General features: G+C 40.2%; 1 protein-coding gene across 4 annotated transcripts in view; it reads left to right on the top strand.

Moving 5' to 3' along the window:
• The first annotated feature begins 2,454 nt into the window (after positions 1–2,454).
• LRRC7 (leucine rich repeat containing 7) overlaps positions 2,455–21,839 on the top strand; it is a 442,956-nt gene continuing 423,571 nt past the window's right edge. For 3 of the 4 annotated variants that reach the window (XM_036753704.1, XM_036753705.1, XM_036753707.1), the window contains exon 1: positions 2,458–2,557. In XM_036753704.1, coding sequence (XP_036609599.1) covers positions 2,458–2,557 — 100 coding nt within the window. Of the gene's footprint in view, positions 2,558–21,839 lie in introns of all 4 variants that reach the window. The other variant, XM_036753706.1, reaches the window with a different exon arrangement.

The raw sequence follows: 21,839 nt of genomic DNA, 5'->3' as shown, positions 1-21,839 counted from the left end.
CCAACATTTCCTCTTTTCTCCTCAATTAATAGGCTAACCACTGTGGTCAGTCAACCAATAAACACTAAGTACTTACAATAAGGCACTGTGCTAAGCACTGAGGAAACAAAAGGAGTCCAAAGCTGGTCCCTGCCCTCAAGGTGTTTACAATCTAATGGGGAGACAACAAGTAAGCAAATATGTACAAATACTCTATGGAAGGTATAAATAGGAAGCAAATAAAAGAGGGAAGGGCTAGAATTAAGAGAGGTTGGGAAAGGCTTCCTGTGGAAGATGAGATTTTGTTGAAAGAAAGGCAGAATGTTCAGGAGCAGTGAAATGACAGTCTCATTTCCTTTCTTTCTGCCTCTTGGAAAGAAAGGAGGAAGGAAGGAAGGAAGGAAGGAAAGTAGGTAGGAAGGAAGGAAGGAAGGAAGGGAGGGAAGGAGGGACTGGCTTTGACTATCTTTTATACTGACACCAGTTAAATGCACTTTCTGAATATGAAGTCTAAGTTATATTTAAAGTATAAAACCCTAAACACATAACGCATATGGCTAAATGACATTGAACTAAGATACATTCATTGCATCGTAATTGATTCCTGCCTAGTGGCATTGGATTTTCACTAGAAAATGAGAATTCTGGAGGAAGGTGAGGTCGGTTCTCCCCTAGCCACTTTGACAAGAAGTAAGTAACCTTGTATAATTGAATTGCAGAATTGAAGGGAATCTCAGGGGTCATCTAGTCCAACTAGCACGTGATCAGTTGCCCCCTTTTCGATACTACTATGATTTGGATGTATGGCCTTTGTTTGGAGACCTCCTGAGAGAGAGAACCTACTGCCTTTCCAGGAAGCTCATTCCACTTTTGGACAACTCTAATTATTGCCACATCTTCCTGACGTTGAACCTAAATCTCTCTCATTGCACCTTCCACGCATTGCTCCTGGTTCTGCCCTCCAAGACCAAATAGAAACAAGCTTAATCCGTGTTCCAACAAATAGGCAAATATTTTTTAAACACACTAATACATGCCAGGAACTGTACTAGACTCTTGGGGTTTGTATTGAACCCCTGTTTGGGGTTCAAATACAATGAATGAAACATTTCATACAATCAGGGAGTTTACAGTGTAACAGAGTAGACAATGTTTAAGTACACATTCCAAATGAAATTTTAAGAACATGAAGGCATGGACTATTATTCCCCATAAGTCTCGCCTCTAGATGTTAACCCCACCACCCCAGTTACTTCAGCCTATCTTAAGGCGTACTCCCATTGCTTCACCCCCACCCTAGTTGCTCTCCTCCGGATACTCTCATACTTTTCCATGTCAAAAAATATTTTGCCCAGAACTGACCACAGTAGCCCAAATGGGCTCAGAGAAAGACAGAGACAAAGGGACTCCTCTAGTCCTGAGCACTCTGCCTTTCTTAATGTCCCCTTTGGTTTAAGCAGATTCTTTGGCTATGCTGCTGCCTCCTGTTGGTCTTACAATCCATTAAAACATCCTTATCTTTATTAGGATCTAGCCCTTCTCCCATTAGCTTCTCCCATAGCTTCCCCCATTCCCTACTTGGCAAATTGATCTTTTTGACCCCAAGTCAAGACAACCATTCATTAAGCACTTACTATGGGCTAGGTACTCTCCTAAACACTGAGAATACAAAGAAAGGCCAACAAAAGAGTCCCTGCCCTCATAGAGATTCCATTCCAGTATGGGACTTCATATTTATAGGTATTATATTTAAAACTTCTGGGGGCTTCTAGCATATTGGGTGGACCTTTTGTAGATGTTTTCTAGGAAGGCATGTACAAGAATTCCACAGGGTGAGTTGTGTAGATGGGTCATTATCATTTCATTTGCTAAATGAAACTACAAATCTATTGAAGTATCAAAGAGAAGATGCTTTCAGTCATTGTCCTAATCCAGGTGTGAGGAACCTGCAGCCTCGAGGCCACATGTGACCTTCTAGGTCCTCAGGTGCATCCTTTCAACTGAGTCCAAGTTTTACACAACAAATCCTTTTATTAAGGGGATTTGTTCTGTGAAGTTTGGATTCAGCTAAAAGGTCACACTTGAGGACCTAAAAGGCCACATGTGGCTCGAGGCCACAGGTTCCCTACCTCTGTCTTTGTCTGTTGAGCTCTTCCTTGGCTCCTTACTGTCATCCAATGTATTATCTCTGCCACCTGGCCTTATGTCATCTGAAACCCTGAAAAGCAAGCTGCATATGCATGAGTAGTCCTCCACCCCTTCTTTCTTTACTCTTAGCAAGAGATAGTGTTCAAGACTGACTGGCTGGGGGAATTCTTCTACTCCCTATTGGCTGACTCACATTTTGATAAATTCTAAGTTGCTTTATATTTTCATGTCTGAAAGATTGAGATAATGCTACTTCTTTTCTCCAAAGTTATAATAAGTCCATGAGATGATAGTAATAAAAATGGATTTTTTTTTTTTTTTGCTGTTAGGATGGAGAGCCTACGGAGGCACAGGAATCCCCCACAATTTCTGAGAAGTCCTGGCATTCAGGAAGTGCGTGCTCCACTTAGGAAGAGGCCTGAAGAGGAGTGTAAGTATACTGAATTGAGTTTAGAAGAATGTCTAAGTAATTGTTGCTTAACTGGTGTACCAAACCTGAAACCACTAAGTGTCTCATTATAATATATTAACGTGCATCATTTCAAAGACTGTGGTTTAGATGAATGGATATAAAGTGACAGGTAGACTAGGATGATAATTATAAACCTGTAAGCAAGTGAGAATGAACCCTTACAATTTTATTTCAATCGACTTTTTTTCATTATAATCCTATATCACATTATGAGTTTTCATTATGACCTAGCATTGCTATCAAATATGGCTACAGGTGCCACATGTGGTTCCACTGATATTGTGAGGTAGGGTAGGGTATTGTAATGGGGAGGAAGCTGGTAATAATGTTGAGGATATCTGGGCTTAAGTCCTTCCTCTTACATATCCTGATTTTGTCAACTCGGGCAAGTCAATGCCCAAACCGATCTCCAAATTGCAAAACAATTTCAGAACTGCTTTTGTAGAGATGGGTTCCTCACTGATCCATGACATTTCCAGATATTTATATTTACATCTATACCCATAGCTCCAGCCATATCTATATTTCTTTGTCTATGTAGCACTACTCCTAGCACCAAATATATATACATATATATTTAGATATAGATATTAACCACACAATCTATATAATATGTAATTAATCTATTAATCCTTTATAAGATCATCATACTTAGGTCAAGAAGGGATTCATTAGATCATATCATCCAATTCCCTCATTTTATAGATGAAGCAGAATCCCAGATAGGAGAAATCAATCAACAAGCATTTTTTAAGTACCTACTTGTTCCAGGCACTATGCTAAGTACTGGAGAAGATCATACAGGTATTAAAGAACAGAGTCAACACTTGAGCCCAAGTCTTCCAAATCCAGCTCTTTCTACTATGCTGTGCTGCCTCCACTGAGGGATTGGCATCCCCTGTGCCTACAGCAGCATTTGAAACTTCTTTACCCTCCTAAATATTTCCTGAAAGAACAAGAGAAACAAAACTTTTCCATCTTCTCTTCTTCCTTCAGTTGCGGGATTTTTCCCCCTAGAAATTAGCACTTCATGGAAAAGATAAGTGTCTGGACCCCAAGTTCACGTTCAGCAACTGAGCTGGACTCAAGAAAAACTAAAAGTAAGAGGCCCCCCAAATTATATTGTATCTTTTTGTAAGTCCTCTATACATACGCATTGTCTCCCCAGTAGAACACAGGGTGATTGGGGGCAGGGACGGTTCCACTTCTATCTTCTTATCTTCAGTGCCCAGGACAGTGCTTGGCACATAGTAGGTACTTAGTGACTGTATTCTGACTGAAAAATATGTCAGTAAGACACAGTGCCTTCCTTAATGCAACTTATAATCTCATGAAAGATCTCACAATTATAAAGAGAATTCTAATAAAAATGAAATTTGAAGACTGTTAAGTACTTAATTATGACCTGTGTCTTGGCTACGTCAATCAATCAACAAACATTTTCAAATGCCTACTAATTAATAATTCAAATAATTATGATACTCTACATTTGTATAGTACCCAAACTTTATCTCATTTGTGCTTTGCAAACACCTCATGGGACAGGTACTACTGGCATGCTATCTCCACTTTGTAGATGAGTAACCTAAGGTCCAAGTGGCTCTGTGACACCTATCTAGGTGTCTGGATGTCTTGGGAAGCTCTTTACTTCTCTGCTTCTGTTTGCAAATACCAGGCTAACTTGACTTTTTGATATAAATAAAACCAAGCATTGTTCAAAGCAAGCAGATGCACAAAATGGTTGGCTTTGGTCATCAGTTTTGTGGGCCACTGTGACACAAAGCAATCTAGAGTTCTGCCTATAGGAAGGGTTTTAATTTTTACAAGGATGTGGCTGGTGCCATAGGTTCACTTAAATATATTGCCTGTTTGTCCATCCGTATTTTATAGGCATTTCACATTTTTTAAAGTCATCTCGTCTTGAGTAAAAACAGACTTCATCAAAGCTATCTACTCATGCCCCAAAGAGTACCCTCCGTATAAAGTACAATAGGTGGCATTTTCAGTCGACAGCACCATAACACAATATACGCCGCGTGTCTTTCTATGGTGTTAGATTCACTACCAGCAGCATCATGGTCAATGCAGCTCTTTGGCCCAGTTTTCAAACAGAATTCCTATCAGGGTCCTGGGCATCATCGGAAGCATCTCAAAGATTCCAGCTGGATATGTAAGCACTGCAGTGGGGACTCAGAGGGGAAACTCCCCCTTGAGAAATCATGGTTGCTTAGCCATTTGTCTGGGACTTAGGGACTAATTACACATTGTGGTTTCACACAGAGGGCAGGCTCACTTGTGTTTTGTAAACTGCTGACTTTACTTAATAGAAAAAAAAAAACATTTCTCAGTCCAGGGCAAATGCAATTCTGCGTTTTGGAACGTGTGCAGTTTAAAGCTCAGAGGTTTACTGAGCGAGGCTGCCCACGAATTTCTTTGATGTAAATATTCGTCATGTGTTCTATGTGCTGGCTGGAGACTGAGACTGACACAAGCAATGTCCTCAGGCCTCTTGTACTTTGTGAGTCCCACCCCTCCAATTGTCCCCACACTACACAATTCATTCAAGAGATTTATCCACTCAGTCTAATTTTTAAAGCGTATGTTAAGCACCTTAAGTTTGCGAGGTACTTTTTTTTGAGGCAATGGGGCTAAGTGACTCGCCCAGGGTCGCACAGCTAGTAGCAAGGCGCTTCTTAAGGAAAAGGTTAATTGATTTATCAGAGGTGGGATTTGAACCCAAGACTTCTTTCTCCAGACACAAAGTTCTTCCACTGGACTGCATTGTCTTCCACAGTGTCTACCTCAGAACACAGCATATCCTAGGCCTTCATATCCTCAAGTGCTCCCCAATATCTAGCCCCAAATGTTTCCAGTTGTGCTTAGCTTAGTATGTCACCGTGTTACCATGAACCATAGCTCTGAGGAGTATCTGCTCCTCTACTGTGCCCCAATATTCTTGGGGCACAAGTAACTTTTAGCATTTTCCGTTATAGTATACAGCTGAAGGCCATACATTGCCTCGTTACCTCATCTTACTTCATCTGTGGAATGGAGGTTAGTAATGTCCATAGCACCCATTTCATAGAATTGCTAGGAGGATCAGATGACCAGATGTGTGGAGCAGGCCTCATTAAACCCAAAGGCCCTGAATTAATGACATCAGCTATCGTGATTAGTCCTTGCTTTTGTGTTCATCTTTGTATGTGAGGGCCTGTATACAGCCCCAGCCACCAAAGTGGCAATTAAACCTTAATTAAAAATGAGATGAGAGTTTTGTCCTGCAGCTACTGTATTTGTAATTATTTAATTTAGCTCAGTCTTAAGAGATAAGATAAAATTGGAGATATTTACGTTCGCTGAGTTTGTTATGTTCAGTAGGCAGGAACCTCAGGGGGAAACTCAGTTTGGGTCTATTTTCCTTTGTCAATCAGTCACTTTGGATCAGGATTTCCTGACAATGGTATTGCTGGCATTAGAGTTGCCTGGGGTACCGAGACACTTGCCCAGGGTTTCGCAGCCTCTCTCACTGGGGAGGTGGCAATTCTCCAAGACTGTAACTTGCAGATTACAAGGTTCCAACGTGCATTGGTGTTGGTAGAGGGAGTTGCCTCAGTGAGAATTCCTGACATCGATGGAATCTTGTCTAGCCTCACTCTATCCCGTGGCTTACTTATGATTCCTCCACAAAAATTAAAAGGATGTAATTACTCATTCAGCTTTGGACATACTAGGAACTACAGCTACGAGTCTTCTCGAATGTATGTTAAGTGGAAGAAACAAACATCGAATAGGAGAGGGGTATATTTCTTTCTCTGGAGGCATTGTGGTGTGGTGGATCACAGGCTACACCTAAATTTCAGAAGGGCTAATTCTTCCAGCTGATCCTTAGTCACTGAGGGACCCTGAGTGTATCACATAACTTTCTGAACCTCAGTTTCCTCATCTTTAAAGTGGGGGTGCTTCGTGTCGTTTTTACGACACTCAGATGATGTAATGTACAGTCTGTAGCTCTGAAGCCCCACGTTAACATTATATTTTTATTTAATCAGTTTCCAAAGTTCCAGCATGAATTCGAGTTTGAATCTTAAAACTAGGCCTGTCTCTAGGCTTAGTTTAATTCAAATCAACCTTTTCCTAGACGGGGATCTCTCCAGGGCATCTTCCTGGAGGTTTGATTCATTCGTTTGATCTTCAAACTCTACCTTTGCCACTTTGATCTTCTCCTGGTGCAGTGCTGAATGTTAAACTGTCTTGTTGATCTGAACTTCTAGGTAGAACATTATTTCTCTTTTAAATTTATTTTTATTAAGTATGGAAATTGTTTTGTGAAGTATTACATCTTCCTTTGAATTCTCAAATGCTGTTTTACTGATTTGGAGTGCAGAAAATGAGAATACTGATCAATCACCTTGGCAAAAACCCTGTTGTTGAGGAATGCATGAGGAACAAAGATAGATTTTCCATAAGCATCAAAACCAATAATTTCATTTATTAACTTTCTTGCTAAAAGCATATTTGAATATTGATGAGAAATAAAATGAGTCTTTGATCATCCTTTTGCTCTTTCAGCAACTATGATGCACACAACTTGATAAAAATTGTGCTAAAAAAGAAACAGCATCATAAACTGTGAGTTGGAAGAGACCTTGAAGTCTCTTTACCTGTCCCTGAAAGAGAATTGTATCTACAACATGCAGGATAAATGGTCAATAGAGCCTTTGCTTGGAAATCTCCAGAGTAGGAGAACCCATCACAACTCCAAGGCAATCCATCCCACTTAAGAATTGATCTGTTAGAAAGTGTTTCCTTGCCATAAGCTTCCATCTACATCTTTGCAACTTCCACAGATTATTGCTAATTCTGCACTCTGGGACCAAGCCAAAAAACTGAAATCTTTCTACAAATATTTGAAAAAAGCTAACATATTCCGTCCTAAGTCTTTTCTTCTCTAAGCTAAAGTCCCAGATTCATCAATGGACCTTCATATAACTTGACCTTAAGACCTTTCCTCATCCTTGCCCTCTTCTCTTGACTCTCTCGTTTATCAATGGTCTTTCTAAAGTGTGGTGCTGAGAACCAAATATGCTAGCCCAGATACGTTCTGATTAAGATACAATAAAATGTGGTCTCCCCAATCCTAGACAAAATACCTTCTTTGGTGCAGGCCCAAATAGCGTCCTTTCTTGGTGGTCATGTCCTCCTTCACCTCAGGGTCTTCCTTCTGATATTACTGTGACTTTACCCTGTATCTAACTCGTTTATACCTAGTTGTTTACATGATGTCTCCTCCATTGGGTTGTGAAGTCTTTGAAGACAGGATTTGATTTTTGCCTTCCTTTGTATCCTCCATGCTTAGCACAGTGCCTGGCACTTAGCAGGTGCTTAATCAACTTGACATTGTTAACACATATTGACTTTCTTATAGGCATCATCATTAACCCCAACTTTCGTTGGTGAGATGGCATTACACAAACACAGCATTTTCCCTCACTTGATTTTGTTCACGTTAAGTTCCCCAAAGTATCATTTCTTTTAAGTTCACAGCCTCATAAATTTCAATCTGAATGGGACCTTAAAGGTCATTACGTCCAACTGCCTCATTTTACAAATGAGAAAACTGAAGCAAAGAAAGGTTTTCACGTGGCCAGCAAGTGTCTAAATCGGCATTTGAACCCAGATCTTTGTGACTCTTGGCCAGGATCCTAGACACTAAACCCCTCAGGTTCCCCCAAATTAAAACCTCCATGATCATGCAGTTCTAGGCTATCCATATAATTGAACCCACTGCCATCAAATACAAAACTGTGACATTTCATTCTGAATGGTAGTGAAGTCCAATATATTCACTTCATAATATGGTGACTAGGGTGCAAGTCAGTAGTCAGGAAGAAATCTGCCTTTGGCTGGTGCTCGTTAGATGACCAGGCACAAGTCAGTCAATCTTTCTGATTCCAAATTTCTCACCTATAAAATACGAGTAATGGTAGCTGCGGCGAACTCATAGCTTTCTTCTGTTTCAAGTGATCCATGTAAACCGCTTTGCAAACCTTAAAGAGCTGTGTAAATGTCACCTAGTGATGTCACCATTAATACACGTATATGTTGGGATGTGTTGTTTCATTGAGGCAGGCACAGAAACACCTTCAACCAATGGAGACAAACAATGAGCTTAGATCTCCCCCCTTTAAAGAACTTCCTCGAGTACTGAAGAGTTCAGGTTACTTACCAGGATGTCACAGTTAGATGGGGTTCTGGAATTCCATTCTTTCTGACTCAGAAGTTGCCCTCTATTTATCATGTCACACTTTCCATTACTACTACTGCTACCACCAACACCAGCACCAGCACCAGAACCAGCACCACTACCGCCACCATTACTACTACTACTACTGCTGCTGCTAGGTTTATTTCTCTGTCAAGCAAACTGTATAAAATCTGGCTATAGAATCACTGCACTAAAAATTAAATAGAAAAATAGATTTTCTTGAAATTTATCTCTATATAAAATATACATTTGCACTGACAAGTTCCTTTTTTCCCTGTTGGCAGTAACAGTTTCTTTTGGCATCCCAATAAAGTTAGTACTTGAAGGGCAGAGGTGCTCACCATGAGAGGATTCTCCAGATAACTGAAGCATACCTTTTCAAACACCAATTAAAAAATAACCATTTTTGACAGGAATCCTTCTAATGTATTTTGCACTCCCCAGCCTTCTTAAACTAGAAACTACATAGAATCTAAACCTTTCTGGATGGCTCAAGGGGATCATTATAGATGGTTAGCATTTTACTATGACTGAGAACTAAGAGGACACTGGAAAACAGAACACTCAAAGGAGAGATGGCTGAGATGCAGGATCTCCCTCCCCCTGCCCTGACCAATGCCCAGCCTTAACATTGCATAGAGGTTTAATCAATTTTTTTTGAATGAAGGAATGAAGACCCCTGGAAGACAAATGTTGCCTGTTTTTATGACTGCCTAGGGCTGGCCTTTCATTTTTACTGTCGCAATAAAAGTCAGCCTGCCCAATAGCTCCTCCTTGGTATTTGTACCTCTAGGGTCTCCACTGTGACCTTAGTCATTTCTTCACTTCTCTGGGTCCCAGGGTCCCCATCAGCTGAAGGCCTGAACAAGGTGGCCCCAAGGCCTCTTCAAGTTCTGTATTTATGATCCTATGATCTCTTGCTAATCCAGTCAACCTATTGCTTCTGATTCATCCCCCCTAAAGTACCTCTTCAAAGGAAGAGAGAATTTTGAGCTGGAGGGAATCTGGGGAATCATCTAATACAAACTTCTCATCCCACAGAGGAGGAAATTGCGGCACAAAGGGTGCAAAGCAGGAGGTCATAACCTTTTTTGCGTCATTGACCCTTCAGTAGCCTAGTGAAGGCCTTCTCTGACCAATATTTGTTGACTACATTCATAATTGAAGGAAATGTGAAATTTCCATTAGAGTTAGTGAAAACAAAGAAAATTTTCCATTCCAAGTTCAAGGATTCCCTGAAATGTATTTTCAGGCACCTGCTAGGGAGGGAGTGCAGATTCAGAACCCCTGGGGAAAGGATTTGTACCTGCTCCTGCAGGCAGGAAGAAGCTGAACCAAGATTCAAGCCTAGCTTTAGATTCCAAATCCTGGGTCCTTTTTGTAATGCCTCACTGCCTCCACCTTCATTCATTATTCATTCCCTTATTCAGAAGTTCTCAACAGGTCCTTATGGGATATGAGATGCTGATAATAACTTTCCCACTTCTTTCCTTCCTTCCTTCCTTCCTTCCTTCCTTCCTTCCTTCCTTCCTTCCTTCCTTTCTTCTGTTCTTCTTCTTCCCTTACATCTCCCTTTTATGCCTCCTCCATACTGCACTGGACAATCACTTTTTTGGACCCAAGGTTAATGCTGTGCTTTTTTTTCTACTAAATTTAGTCCTACTAGATGAGTTAGGTGACAGTCTCATTCTTATTCTGTTATTGTCAGCTAATTAGAGTTTGAACTCATTCATTTGGCATTTGAAGCCTTTCACAGGTATGACTCCACCAATCTTTTCATTATCTCCCACTTCTCCTCTTCTTGAAGTCTCTGATCAAATCACATGGCCATTCATTGTCCCTCGAACCCACCCTCCTCTGTTTTATGCTCCATCTTTTCTCCTGCTTTCTATGTATCTGAATTCAATCCATTTTCACATCTCCCAAGTTTTCCATGAAGGTTTCTCTGTCCTTCCCTACCCACAGTGACTGTTCCTTTTTATAATTTTTGTACCACTTATTGTCCAAATAATTAATTTTTCATTACTGGGTTTTTGTCTTTCTTTTTATCTCCGGCACTTAGCAGAGTAAGTGGCATGCAGTAAATTCTTAATAACAAATGCTTATTGACCGACTGACTGACTATCATAAGTCCATACATCAGGCTCTGTGACTTGGATTTTACATTATGGAAGCCCTCTTCACTATCGCCTATAGCAACCTGCCTCTAACTTGGTAAACAGTCTCTGAGAGGTCCCTAAAGGTCAGCAATGTTTATGGACTTGAGCAGGATTTGAACTCAGTGCTTCGTGACTCCACATCCTGCATTCTATCCACACTGCATGTTCTCTCTGATATTGGGAGCTGTTTTTGTACGTGTGTACTTAATCTCCCCCATTAGATTATAAGGTCATTCATGGCAGAAGACATTTTAGAGGGCCTCATTGTATATTTGTGCTCGATAGGTGCTCATTAGATATGGATTGATTTTTCTAAAAAATTAGACATGGATTCGCTGCATTCAGGAACTCTGTGAAAGGAAGCTCCATTCAAATGCAAGTCAGAAACTATTCTGTCATTTATAGTCTTATAAATTTGCCCAGGGCCCTGAGAATTTTACTGACTTTACTGTGGCCATAGAGGCTTAAACCCAGGCCCTCCTGATCCTGAGCCTCTCTAGCCACAATTCCGCTCTTCTTCCTGAGAGGAAAGACGTTGAGTATAAGTTCCTGAGATTCCGTCCTATTCTCTCTAGTGGAAGCAAAGAGAGATTCAATTTAATTCAACGCAACAATAATTCAGTAGTTCCTATGTGTCAGGCACTGGACTAAGCAGTGGGAACAAAAAAAAGACTCATTCCCCACTTAGAAACACATTCTTTTGGTTGAGAAAGCCCACACATGTATAAACGTATGAAGAAATACATCCGCGTAACAGGCAGGTGCTGGACGAGGCGTTTCGGGTTCCTTCTTCCACTGAGGAGCCTCAGCTCGGGGCTAAGATATGGCCCTAGGTTCATAACTCAGAGATCCTAGCCTCTAAAGACGGGCCCCATTTCATTCTTATTGTTTCTGGGTCCTCGCTTCAGCATGCTGGAGCCCTAGGATAAATCCTTCAAGGTGCAGGTTTGGTTTACTTCTAAGCTTTCCCAAAGCAGAATAAAAAGAGTCCATTTTAGTACTCAGTGCGCATGGATGACCAATACAATAGCCCTCATAGAGTCATTCCCCAATTTGTGATTAAACTCCTCGTTGGGACACAAGAGTGTGGCTACTGCTGTTTCTCTCCAGGTTCTAGATATAACCCTGAGGGGTTAGATTTCTTGTATTGTCACTCCCAAGCCCCCACTGCTGTTCTTCCCACTAATAATTAGTCTTAATTAGCTTTTTAGCAAAAACCGTTACTAAGATGGTATGGCAAAAATAGTAATTATAAAACCACCCCCCCAAAAAAGTCTGAGGTACACTGTTCCACACATATTAGCACGATCCATGGAGAGAATGGGCACAAACTTAGTCAATAATCAGTAAACATTTATTAAGCAGCTACTATGTTCTAGGCACTAAGTATGGCAGATATAAAAGAAAGAAGAGTCCCCGTCCTCAAGGAGCTTTCAATCTAATGAGGGAAAACGAAACACAAAAGGAAGTTGCAAAGTGGTGGGTGGCCCCTCCAGAGGGTACCTGGTATGACTTGCATGCTGTTCCCAACCAAATAGAGTAGTTTATGTAAAAAGAACTTAATTGGAAAGTTCTGAGCCCTTCATGGAGAGGAGTTCATTGCTCCTACAGTAAGGGGACCCTGAGGCTAGTTTTGAAGGAATTGAGGAATTCCATGGCATAGAAGTGAAGAGAGGGGCACGTTCCTAGAGTTCCTAGAATGGGACATGGCCTGTGTGATCTCTGTCCAAAAAGCTCCTGAAGCGTTTGGAGCTTTATAAAAGGACGGAGAAATCCAAAGGCAGATTATATGGGGCAGGGAGGGGCATAAAGGGAATCAACTTTACAATAATTAAGGGAGGGGATTTAAATTCAAAATATTCAATCAACAAGCACTTATTAAACCATTAAGTACATGCCAAACATTGGAGAAACAAAGCCAAAACATGAAAAAAGCTTTGCTCAAAGAAGTAGCAGTCTATTAGGGGAGACAGCAGAACATATACACAGCATATGCAAATATGTAAAAGAAATATGAATAGGATAAGTACAGAAGAATGCAAGATGCAGAAAAAGATACCACCAGCAGTGGATGGGGTCAGGAAAAACATTATATGGAATATGAAGATTGAACTATGTGTTAAAGGAACTTAGGAATTCTGGGAAGAAGGAGAGAAGAAGGAGTGCACTCCAATCTGTCGGTGGCCAGTGCAAAGCATGATGGCAGGAGATGGTGTGCCTGGTGTGGGACCAAGATGAATCCAGTTTGACTCAACAATAGACTGTGGGAATACATCACAAGGTTGATGGGATTCAACATTATGTCAATCTGTTATGTTGCTGTATTGTCATATTTCAGTTATGTCTGACTTTTTGTGACCCCATTTGAGGTTTTCTTGGCAAAGATACTGGAGTGGTTTGCCATTTCCTTCTCCAGCTCATTTTACTGATGAGGAAACTGAGGCAAAAAGAGTTAAGTGACTTGCCCAGGGTGCCAAAGCTAGTAAGTGCCTTAGGCCAGATTTGAACTCAGGAAGATGAGTCCTCCTGACTCCAGGCCTGGCACTTTATTCCCTGTGCCACCTAGCTATACTAAAATAGAATGGACTGTTTTATGAGATGGTAAATGGCTATTGTTAGTAGATGACCACTTGATGAGCGTCAGTGAGAGAAGATTCCTCTGCTCACATGGGTCTTCAAGTTGATGAACCCTAAAATTCCTTCCAACTCTTGGATTCTATGACTGTCTTTGTGCCCTACTGTACTCTGTAGGCAGAGACTGTTAATGGATTTTTGTTCATCAAAACCAAGTGTAGCCGAGGGTTGAAGGTCTAATTGTGTTCATTGTTCAATTCAACAGATGGTATCGAGGGCTGACTTTGTGCAGGGTACCATGCTTGCTTCTAGGTATCTAAAGATGAAGAATCCCTGCCCTCTAGGAACATGCATTCTTCTGCAGTGATGGAAGGAAACTCCATTTAGTAAGTGCAAGATAATTGGAAAAAAGAAGAAAGCAGAAAGAATTTGTGAAGGATGAAGCATTTGAGCGAGAGAAAGTGCATTCTAGGCAGTGGAACAGTCTGTACAAAGGCATGGGGTGAAGAGGAAGGTTGAGTAGACCAGATCGTCCAGAAAAATGAACGTATCCCCCAATTGGTATATCTGAAGTTATAATTGACTAAATGTAATTCAGATAGAGTGTATTTATCCAACCGAGGTGAACAGCTCATGCTTGGCTAATAGAATGTGTGGCACACACTGTGTCTGACTGGAGGCTCAAGTCTCTCTTTAACATTTCTCTTGCTAACATGCACAAATTGAATGTCAGTGGCATGCTGAGTGTGCATAAAACAGAGGGCTGCAGGAGGCTCCCACCTGGTGAGCTTTCGGTCTAATAAGGTAGATGTGGGAGAGAACAACAAACCACAGAAAGGATGCTTTTATGAAATGGGATAATTCCTTAGTCCTACATTACAATATTCTTGTTATTAAGAAAATGTATTATACAAAATGTATAGATGAAAGAATTGGACACACAGAAGAGTCAAGGAAGTTGTGCAGATTTACAGTGTAAATCATGTGGGGATGCAGCTCAGAGATCAGAGAATTATGACAGCCTTCTCCCAGTTACTTCCTGCTTTGTGTTTGACTCCAAGCAATGAAAGGGGTGGGGGAAGAAGAAGGGAGAGAGAGACAGAGACAGAGAGAGAGACAGACAGGCAGACAGAGATAGAAGGACAGACATAGAGAAAGAGACAGAAGAAAGAAGCAAGGAGAGAAGGGAAGGAGGAAAAAAGGGAGAGAAGAAAGAGGGCATGAGACATTTGGAGTTGAGAATGTTATATTATACCAATTTTAATTTATATTTAAACATTCAAAAACAAGTTTCTTAAGGACAAAGATGGGGGGAATGTAGCTAGGCAACCGCTCTCTGAAAAAGATCTGGAGTGTCTGTTAGAATATAAACTTCTAGAGAAGAGGGATGGCTTCCTTCTTTGTATATACATCCTTAGAGCCTAGCACAGTGCCTGACATATAGTAGATACTTAATAAATGTTTATGGATTGATTGATAAATAGATAACAAGCTTACGGTAACTCAACAGGATCATATGGTAGCCAAACAAAAAAGTTAATTAGTGGCTTTTGTTGCATTCATTAAAAATTAATATATCAAAAGTCGTTTGTGAAATATAGAGGAGATAATTTGAAAAGAAGCTGTATGAGTATTGGCAGTGCCTGAATGCCAGGGTCTAAGTCCTAACTGAAGAGGCAGAACAGAAGATCCCAACACCAGAAGTGTTTATTAAGAATTTGTTAAAATTCAACATCCCCACTGTCTTGTACTGTAGTCAATTTTCTACTACTCAGTGACTGAAAAGATTTCATTGGTAATTCTAGCCTTAAGATAATCCAGAGAGTGAGGCTTTGATATACACATTAAAAGTTTTGACACAACTGCAAAAGAAATGGTCAAATGGAGATAGATCAAGTGACCAAGGGGCTGAGAAACAGCCACCCAGAAACTGTTGCATATGCAGTGAATAATGACCGAATGCCTTATCTTGTTAAAATTAAAAATTTGTTATTCAAGATTCACAAAACTAAAGAAATGTAAATAATTAAACTTTCAAGCAATGTTTTTGTGAATTTTTGACATTTATACTTCTTTTTCTTTTTCTTTTTGGATTTTTTGTTGTTTTTTGGCAAGGCAATTGGGGTTAAGTGACTTGCCCAAGGTCACACAGCTAGTACATGTGTCAAGTGTTCGAGGCCGGATTTGAACTCAGGTCCTCCTGACTCCATGGTCGGTGCTCTACTCACTGTGACACCTAACTGCCCCAACTTCTTTCTTTTTAACAATGCATTTTTTTTCTTTCTAAAATTTTGAGTCACATATACCCTCTTTCCCTCATACCCTTCCTCCACCCACTAAGAAGGCAAACAATATATCAATTATACATGTGAAAGCATGCAAAACATATTTCTGTATCAGTCATATCACAAAAAAGTGAGAAAACCATACTTCAATTTGAACTCAGAGCTCATCGGTTCTCTCTCTAGAATTGGCTAGCTTTTTTCACCAGGAGTCACCGTACTAATCAGAGTGGCCAAGTTTTTCATAGATGATCATCATTACAACATTGCTGTCTCTTTGCACAACAGTCTCCTGGTTCTTCTCACTTCACTTTGCATCAATTCATATAGATGTCACCATGTTTCTTCTGCAACTACTCTCCTCATCATTTCTTATAGCCAAATAGTACTCCATCCCAATCATATACTGCAACTTGTTTGGCCATTCCCCAGTTGATGGTATATCCCCAGTTTCTAATTCTTTGCCACTGCAAGAAAAAAAACTGCTGTAAATATTTTTATACATATAAGTTATTTTCCTTTTTCTTTGTCTCTTTTGGATACAGACCTAGTGCTGGTATTGCTAGGTCAAAAGGTATGCACAGTTTAATAGCCCTTTGGGCATAGTTACAGATTGTTCTCCAAAATGGTTAGACCAGTTCACTCCTCCACCAACAATTCATTAATGTACCTATTTTCCCTCATCCCCTCCAACATTTGTCATTTCTGATAGGTGTGAGGTGGTACCTCAGAGTTGTTTTAATTTGCATTTCTGTAATCAATAGTGACGTAGAGCATTGTTTCATATGCCTATGTGCTTTGATTTCTTCTTCTGAAAACTTCCTGTTCATATCCTTCGACTGTTTGTCACTTGGGGAATGGTTCTTATTTTTTATAAATTTGACTCAGTTCCCTGTATGTTTGAGAAATGAAACCTTTATCAGATAAATTTGCTGTAAATGTTTTGCTATTAATTCATAGTCTGTGATATCTTTTAGCAAAATTTAGTTTCCCTGATTATCTTGTTCAATTACTTCTAATTTTGCTTTGGCATGTTAGCAAGAGAAATGTTAAAGACAGACTTGAGCCTCCAATCAGACATACTGTGTGCCACACATTCTATTAGCCAAGCATGAACTGTTCATCTCAGTTGGATAAATACGCTCTATCTGAATTACATTTAGTCAATTATAACTTCAGATATACCAATTTGGGGATACATTCTTTTTTTCCAGACAATCTGATCTACTCAACCTTCCACTTCACCCCATACCTTTGTACAGACTGTTCCACTGCCTAGAATGCACTTTCTCTCACTCAAATGCCCTCTTCACTTTAGCTGAAGTATGATAGGCTTTCCTCTAGCCCTGCATTTCAACTCCATGCATATCTTTCTGCCCCAAATGTGGATCTTGTACAGAACATATTTTTGGATTCTAGTTTCTAATCCATTCTGCTATTTGCTTTAGTTCTATAGGATAGCTCATTCCATTCACATTCACAGTTATAACCCCTAACTGTTCTTTTTCATATCCCATTTTCCTCTATTTATCCTTCTCTCTCTCTTCTTCTTTTTATCCTGTCCTTCCTTAAAAATCTGCCTAGTTTCTGACCACTGACTCCTCTAATCCACCCTCTCCCTTGTCATCTCCCTCCTATATTTCTTAGCCCCTTCCCCTCCAATCTCTATTGCGTAAGATAGAGTTCCATACACAACACAGTGTGTATAAATATCCTTCCCTCTTTGAATAAATCCCAGTGAAAATTAGCTTCAGTCATTACCTGCTGCCACCACCCATGTTTCCCTCCACTATAAAAGCTCTTCCTTATCTTCCTCCTTTCTGTGAGAAAAGTTCACCAATTCTACCTCTCCCTTCTCCTTTTTCACAGTGCATCCTTCTCTCTTACCCTTTATTCTTTTTGTGGGGGGTCACCCCAACATATACAACTCACATCCATTCTCTCAGTCTATGCAGACTCCTCCTAACTGTTATAATAAGGATGAAGTTTTTAGGGTATGCATGTATCATCTTCTCATATAGGAATGTAAATAGTTTAACTTTATTAAATCCCTAATAACTAACTCTTTCCTGTTTATCTTTTTAATACTTCTCTTGAGTCTCCTTTTAGAATGTCAAATTTTCTATTCAGCTCTTATCTTTTCATCAGGAATGTTTGAAAGTCCTTTATTTCATTAAAGATCCATATTTTTTGCCCTGAAGGATTATATTGTTTTGCTGGGTAGATTATTCTTGGTTGTAATGCTAGCTCCTTTGCCCTCTAGAATATCATATTCTAAGCCCTTCACTCCTTTAACATGTAAGGTGCTAAATCTTGTGTGATCCTGACTGTACCTCGATGACATTTGAATTGTTTTTTTCTGGCTACTTGTAATATTTTTTTTCCTTGACCTGGGAGCTCTGGAATTTGGCTATAATATTCCTGGGAGTTTTCATTTTGAGATCTCTTTCAAGAGGTGATTGGCAGATACTTTCAATTGCTATTTTGCCCTCTGGATCAAATATATAAGGGCAATTTTCCTTGATAATTTCTTGAAATATTATGTCTAGGCTCTTTTTTATCATGGTTTTCAGGTAGTCCAATAATTCTTAAATTATCTCTCCTCAATCTATTTTCCAGGGCAATGGTTTTTCCTTTGAGATATTTCACATTTTCTTTTTTTTTCATTCTTTTGACTTTGTTTTATTGTTCCTTTATGTTTCATGGTGTCAATAGCTTCCACTTGCCCAGTTCTAATTTTTAAGGAATTATTTTTGTACTTCTTTTTCCAATTAGCCAATTCTGCTTTTAAAGGAATTCTTTTCTTCAGTGATTTTTTGTGCCATTTTTTTACCATTAGGCCAATTTTGTTTTTTAAGGTAATATTTTCTTTAGTATTTTTGTATGCCTCTTAACAAGATGCTAATTTTCTTTGCATAATTTTCTTGCATCTCTCTCACTTCTTTTCCCAATTTTTCCTCTACCACTCATCTCTTTCTTTAATTCTACCAGGGATTCTTACTGACCATGTATCCAACTGGCATTTTTCTTTGAGGCTTTGCTTGTAGAGTTTATATCTTGATCTCTTACCTTCCACCATAGTAGCTTTTATGGTTGGTCTTCTTTTTGTTGTTGTTTGCTCATTTTCCCATCACATTTCTTCACTTTGAATTTTATGTTGAAGTTAGGCTCTGCTCACCTGGGGATGAGGAGGCCCTGTGCCAAGCTTCAGGCTTTTTAGTGCTGCTATTTTCAGAGATAGTTCTGGGGATCTACAAGTTTTTGGTGCTGCCAAGGTGGTGGTGCCCAGGAAGAGGTGTGGTCACTGTTTCTAGTCTGTTCTCTGGTCTTTATTCAGGAAGAGGAGCCCCTGTTCCACTGTATCCTTAAGTGATAAAGATTCTTTTTTGAATCTGGGGCTGTGATCAATTCCCCTCTTCTCCTGAAGCCACAAGTGCTAGCACTCCTCTTGACCCTGGAACTGTGTCCTTTGTGTCCAATCACAAGCACTCCTCCTCATCTGGAACCAAGACATAGAACTGCTTATGGGCCATAGGGTTGCCAATCAGCACCACCTGTGACCAGTGCAGGCAAAAGGTCCCATGTAATCTCATTCTGACCAGCCATCCAACCCCCTTACTATCTCTAGGCTGAGAGCTGCTGCTACTGCTGCTGCTGCTGCTGCCGCTACTGTCACAGATACTTCCAAGGTCCATTGCTGGTGCTCCTGCCAGGTTCCAGGCCTGCACTCACCCTGGTGTCACAGACCTCTCCTGAAAATGTCCTAAGTTGTCTTAGGCTAGATAAAGGTCTCTTTGACCTTTTGTTGACTCTGTTGCTCCAAAATTTGATTTGAAATGTTATTTTAAAATTGCTTAGAGGTGATTGTTGGAAGGGTTCAGCTGGGTCCCAGCATGGACTCTGCCATTGTGGCTCCTAATGTTGACACTTCTGGAGCTACTAAAGTTAAAACCATACTAAGACTTTTGGGACAACCTATCAACTCACGATCACTGTGACTCCTCGGACATTCCATTCTCTAGCTACCAACATCTTATATGTGTCCTCATTGCCTATGAAAATGTAAGCTCTCTGAGATCAGGAACAATCTTCCTTTTCCTATTTGCATCCTCAAAACCTAGCACAGTTTTGGGTTCATGAGAAATACTTAACAAATCGTCACAAACTCAGCCTTTCTATTCTTCCCATATTCAGAGGAGAAGAAAGTGCAAGGGCTTGATGAAGCAGAATGCACACTTGCAAATTGACCTCTATTTTTAGTTTCCCTAGATTTTACTGATGACCCCATTTATAAGCTAAATCCATTCACCCACAAATAGAGATTTGCATAGGGAAAGCACTCCAGTGAAACAGTAAGCAATGAGAACATGAATGGATTTGGGTCACTGAGGAAGAATCATTTCATTCAAGCAGAAGAAATCTAGGACATTCAAGTAGAGCTTGGATAAAATTCCTTCATTTTTCACATTAACACACCGAGGCTGTATCTACACAGTTCTAAAATAATTTTCAATCGCTTTACAAGTGATGGAAAGGTGTGGCCAGACCAAACCATCTGAAAGATCCGGGAGTGTCAGTGTATGGTGTAGCAGCCCAAAATGCTAATGAATGAATTAAAATGCAAAGATTAGTTCCTTCTTGTGTGCCAAGTGCCCAAGATACAAAAAGAAAATCAAGGAGTTCCTGTTTTCAGAAAGATCAGCTTCTAATTGGGGGAGATGATACATGAAGGAGAGTTCAGCTCCAAGATGGATAGAAAGGACTGATGGACCTTTGGATGCATTACTAGCAGGGATGGCAAAGTCCAGATGGCAGGAATGAAATTCCTGGGAACAAAGTTCTAAGTATGATAAATCAATATATTAGCAAGACCACGAAATCACCAATAAATAGAGGTCATTAATCTCTCTTGGTGATCAAAAACACTGAGTGAGAGGCACAGTATCCTTTAAATGCAGGCCTAGTACCTAATTGGGAGCCCCCCAACAAGTGAGAGGCAACCCTGATTGATGAGCATTTAATGAAGAGGGAGTCTATGTGTTCTCAGGTCTTCCCTATTACTTCATGGGAAGGGGCAGTCAACTGAGGAAAGTGGCCTGGTCATGAGACTCAGTTGCCTCTAGAAATCTGGGCAAGGAAAACCACCCCAATCAGGATCTCTCTGGCTTAGTTTCCACTTAATAGACCAAGGTATCCCCAATTTTGATTAGAAAGCAAGGACATAAGGGTCATTTCTTATTAGTGTGGAAGTGTTCAGGTTGGCTTCTGTGCTCAGGGATAGACAGAGAGGCCCATCCCAGGCCTTGGGAGAGGCTGGAATGTAAGCACATTCCTTAGCTAAAATGGAAGAGGTCCCTCTAAAAAGTTATACTGAAAAGTGAAGGGATTAGAAATTAATGCCGTATTAATAATCAAATGATGCAGCATTAAAATTAATTTTCCTCATAGGAGTCCTTAGGAGCACCAACAAGTCAGATGATAAAGGGGCTGGGGGAGGGGTTGAAGCACAGGGAGGTTGGGCAGAAATTGGCATGGTCCATTGAAGATGCAGAAGAAAAAAATTTCTTCTTGACATAAGAAAAAACACTTCCCAGAATGAGAGCTAACTCTGATCAAGGCAAAAATCCAAGACAATTCCAAAAAACTCACGATAAAGAATGCCCTCCACCTCCAGAGAGAAAACTGATGTACTGAGTGCAGAATGAAGCTGATTTTTTCACTTCATTTTTCTTGGGGTGTGTGTGTGTGTGTGTGTGTGTGTGTGTGTGTGTGTGTGTGTGTGTGTGTGAGTGAGAGTGTGTGTGTGTGTGTGTGTGTGTGTGCCTATGTGTGTGTGTGAGAGAGAGAGAGAGAGAGAGAAAGTTTGTTTTCTTTTGCAACATATCTAATATTGAAATATGTTTTGCATGACTTCACAAGTATATTCAATATCATATTGCCTGCCTTTTTAAGGGATGGGG

The sequence above is a fragment of the Trichosurus vulpecula genome, chromosome 4 (assembly GCF_011100635.1).
Source record: "Trichosurus vulpecula isolate mTriVul1 chromosome 4, mTriVul1.pri, whole genome shotgun sequence".
Lineage (NCBI taxonomy): Eukaryota > Metazoa > Chordata > Mammalia > Diprotodontia > Phalangeridae > Trichosurus > Trichosurus vulpecula.
Note: the sequence above shows the minus strand (reverse complement) of the source record. Positions and strands in the feature narration are given on the sequence as shown.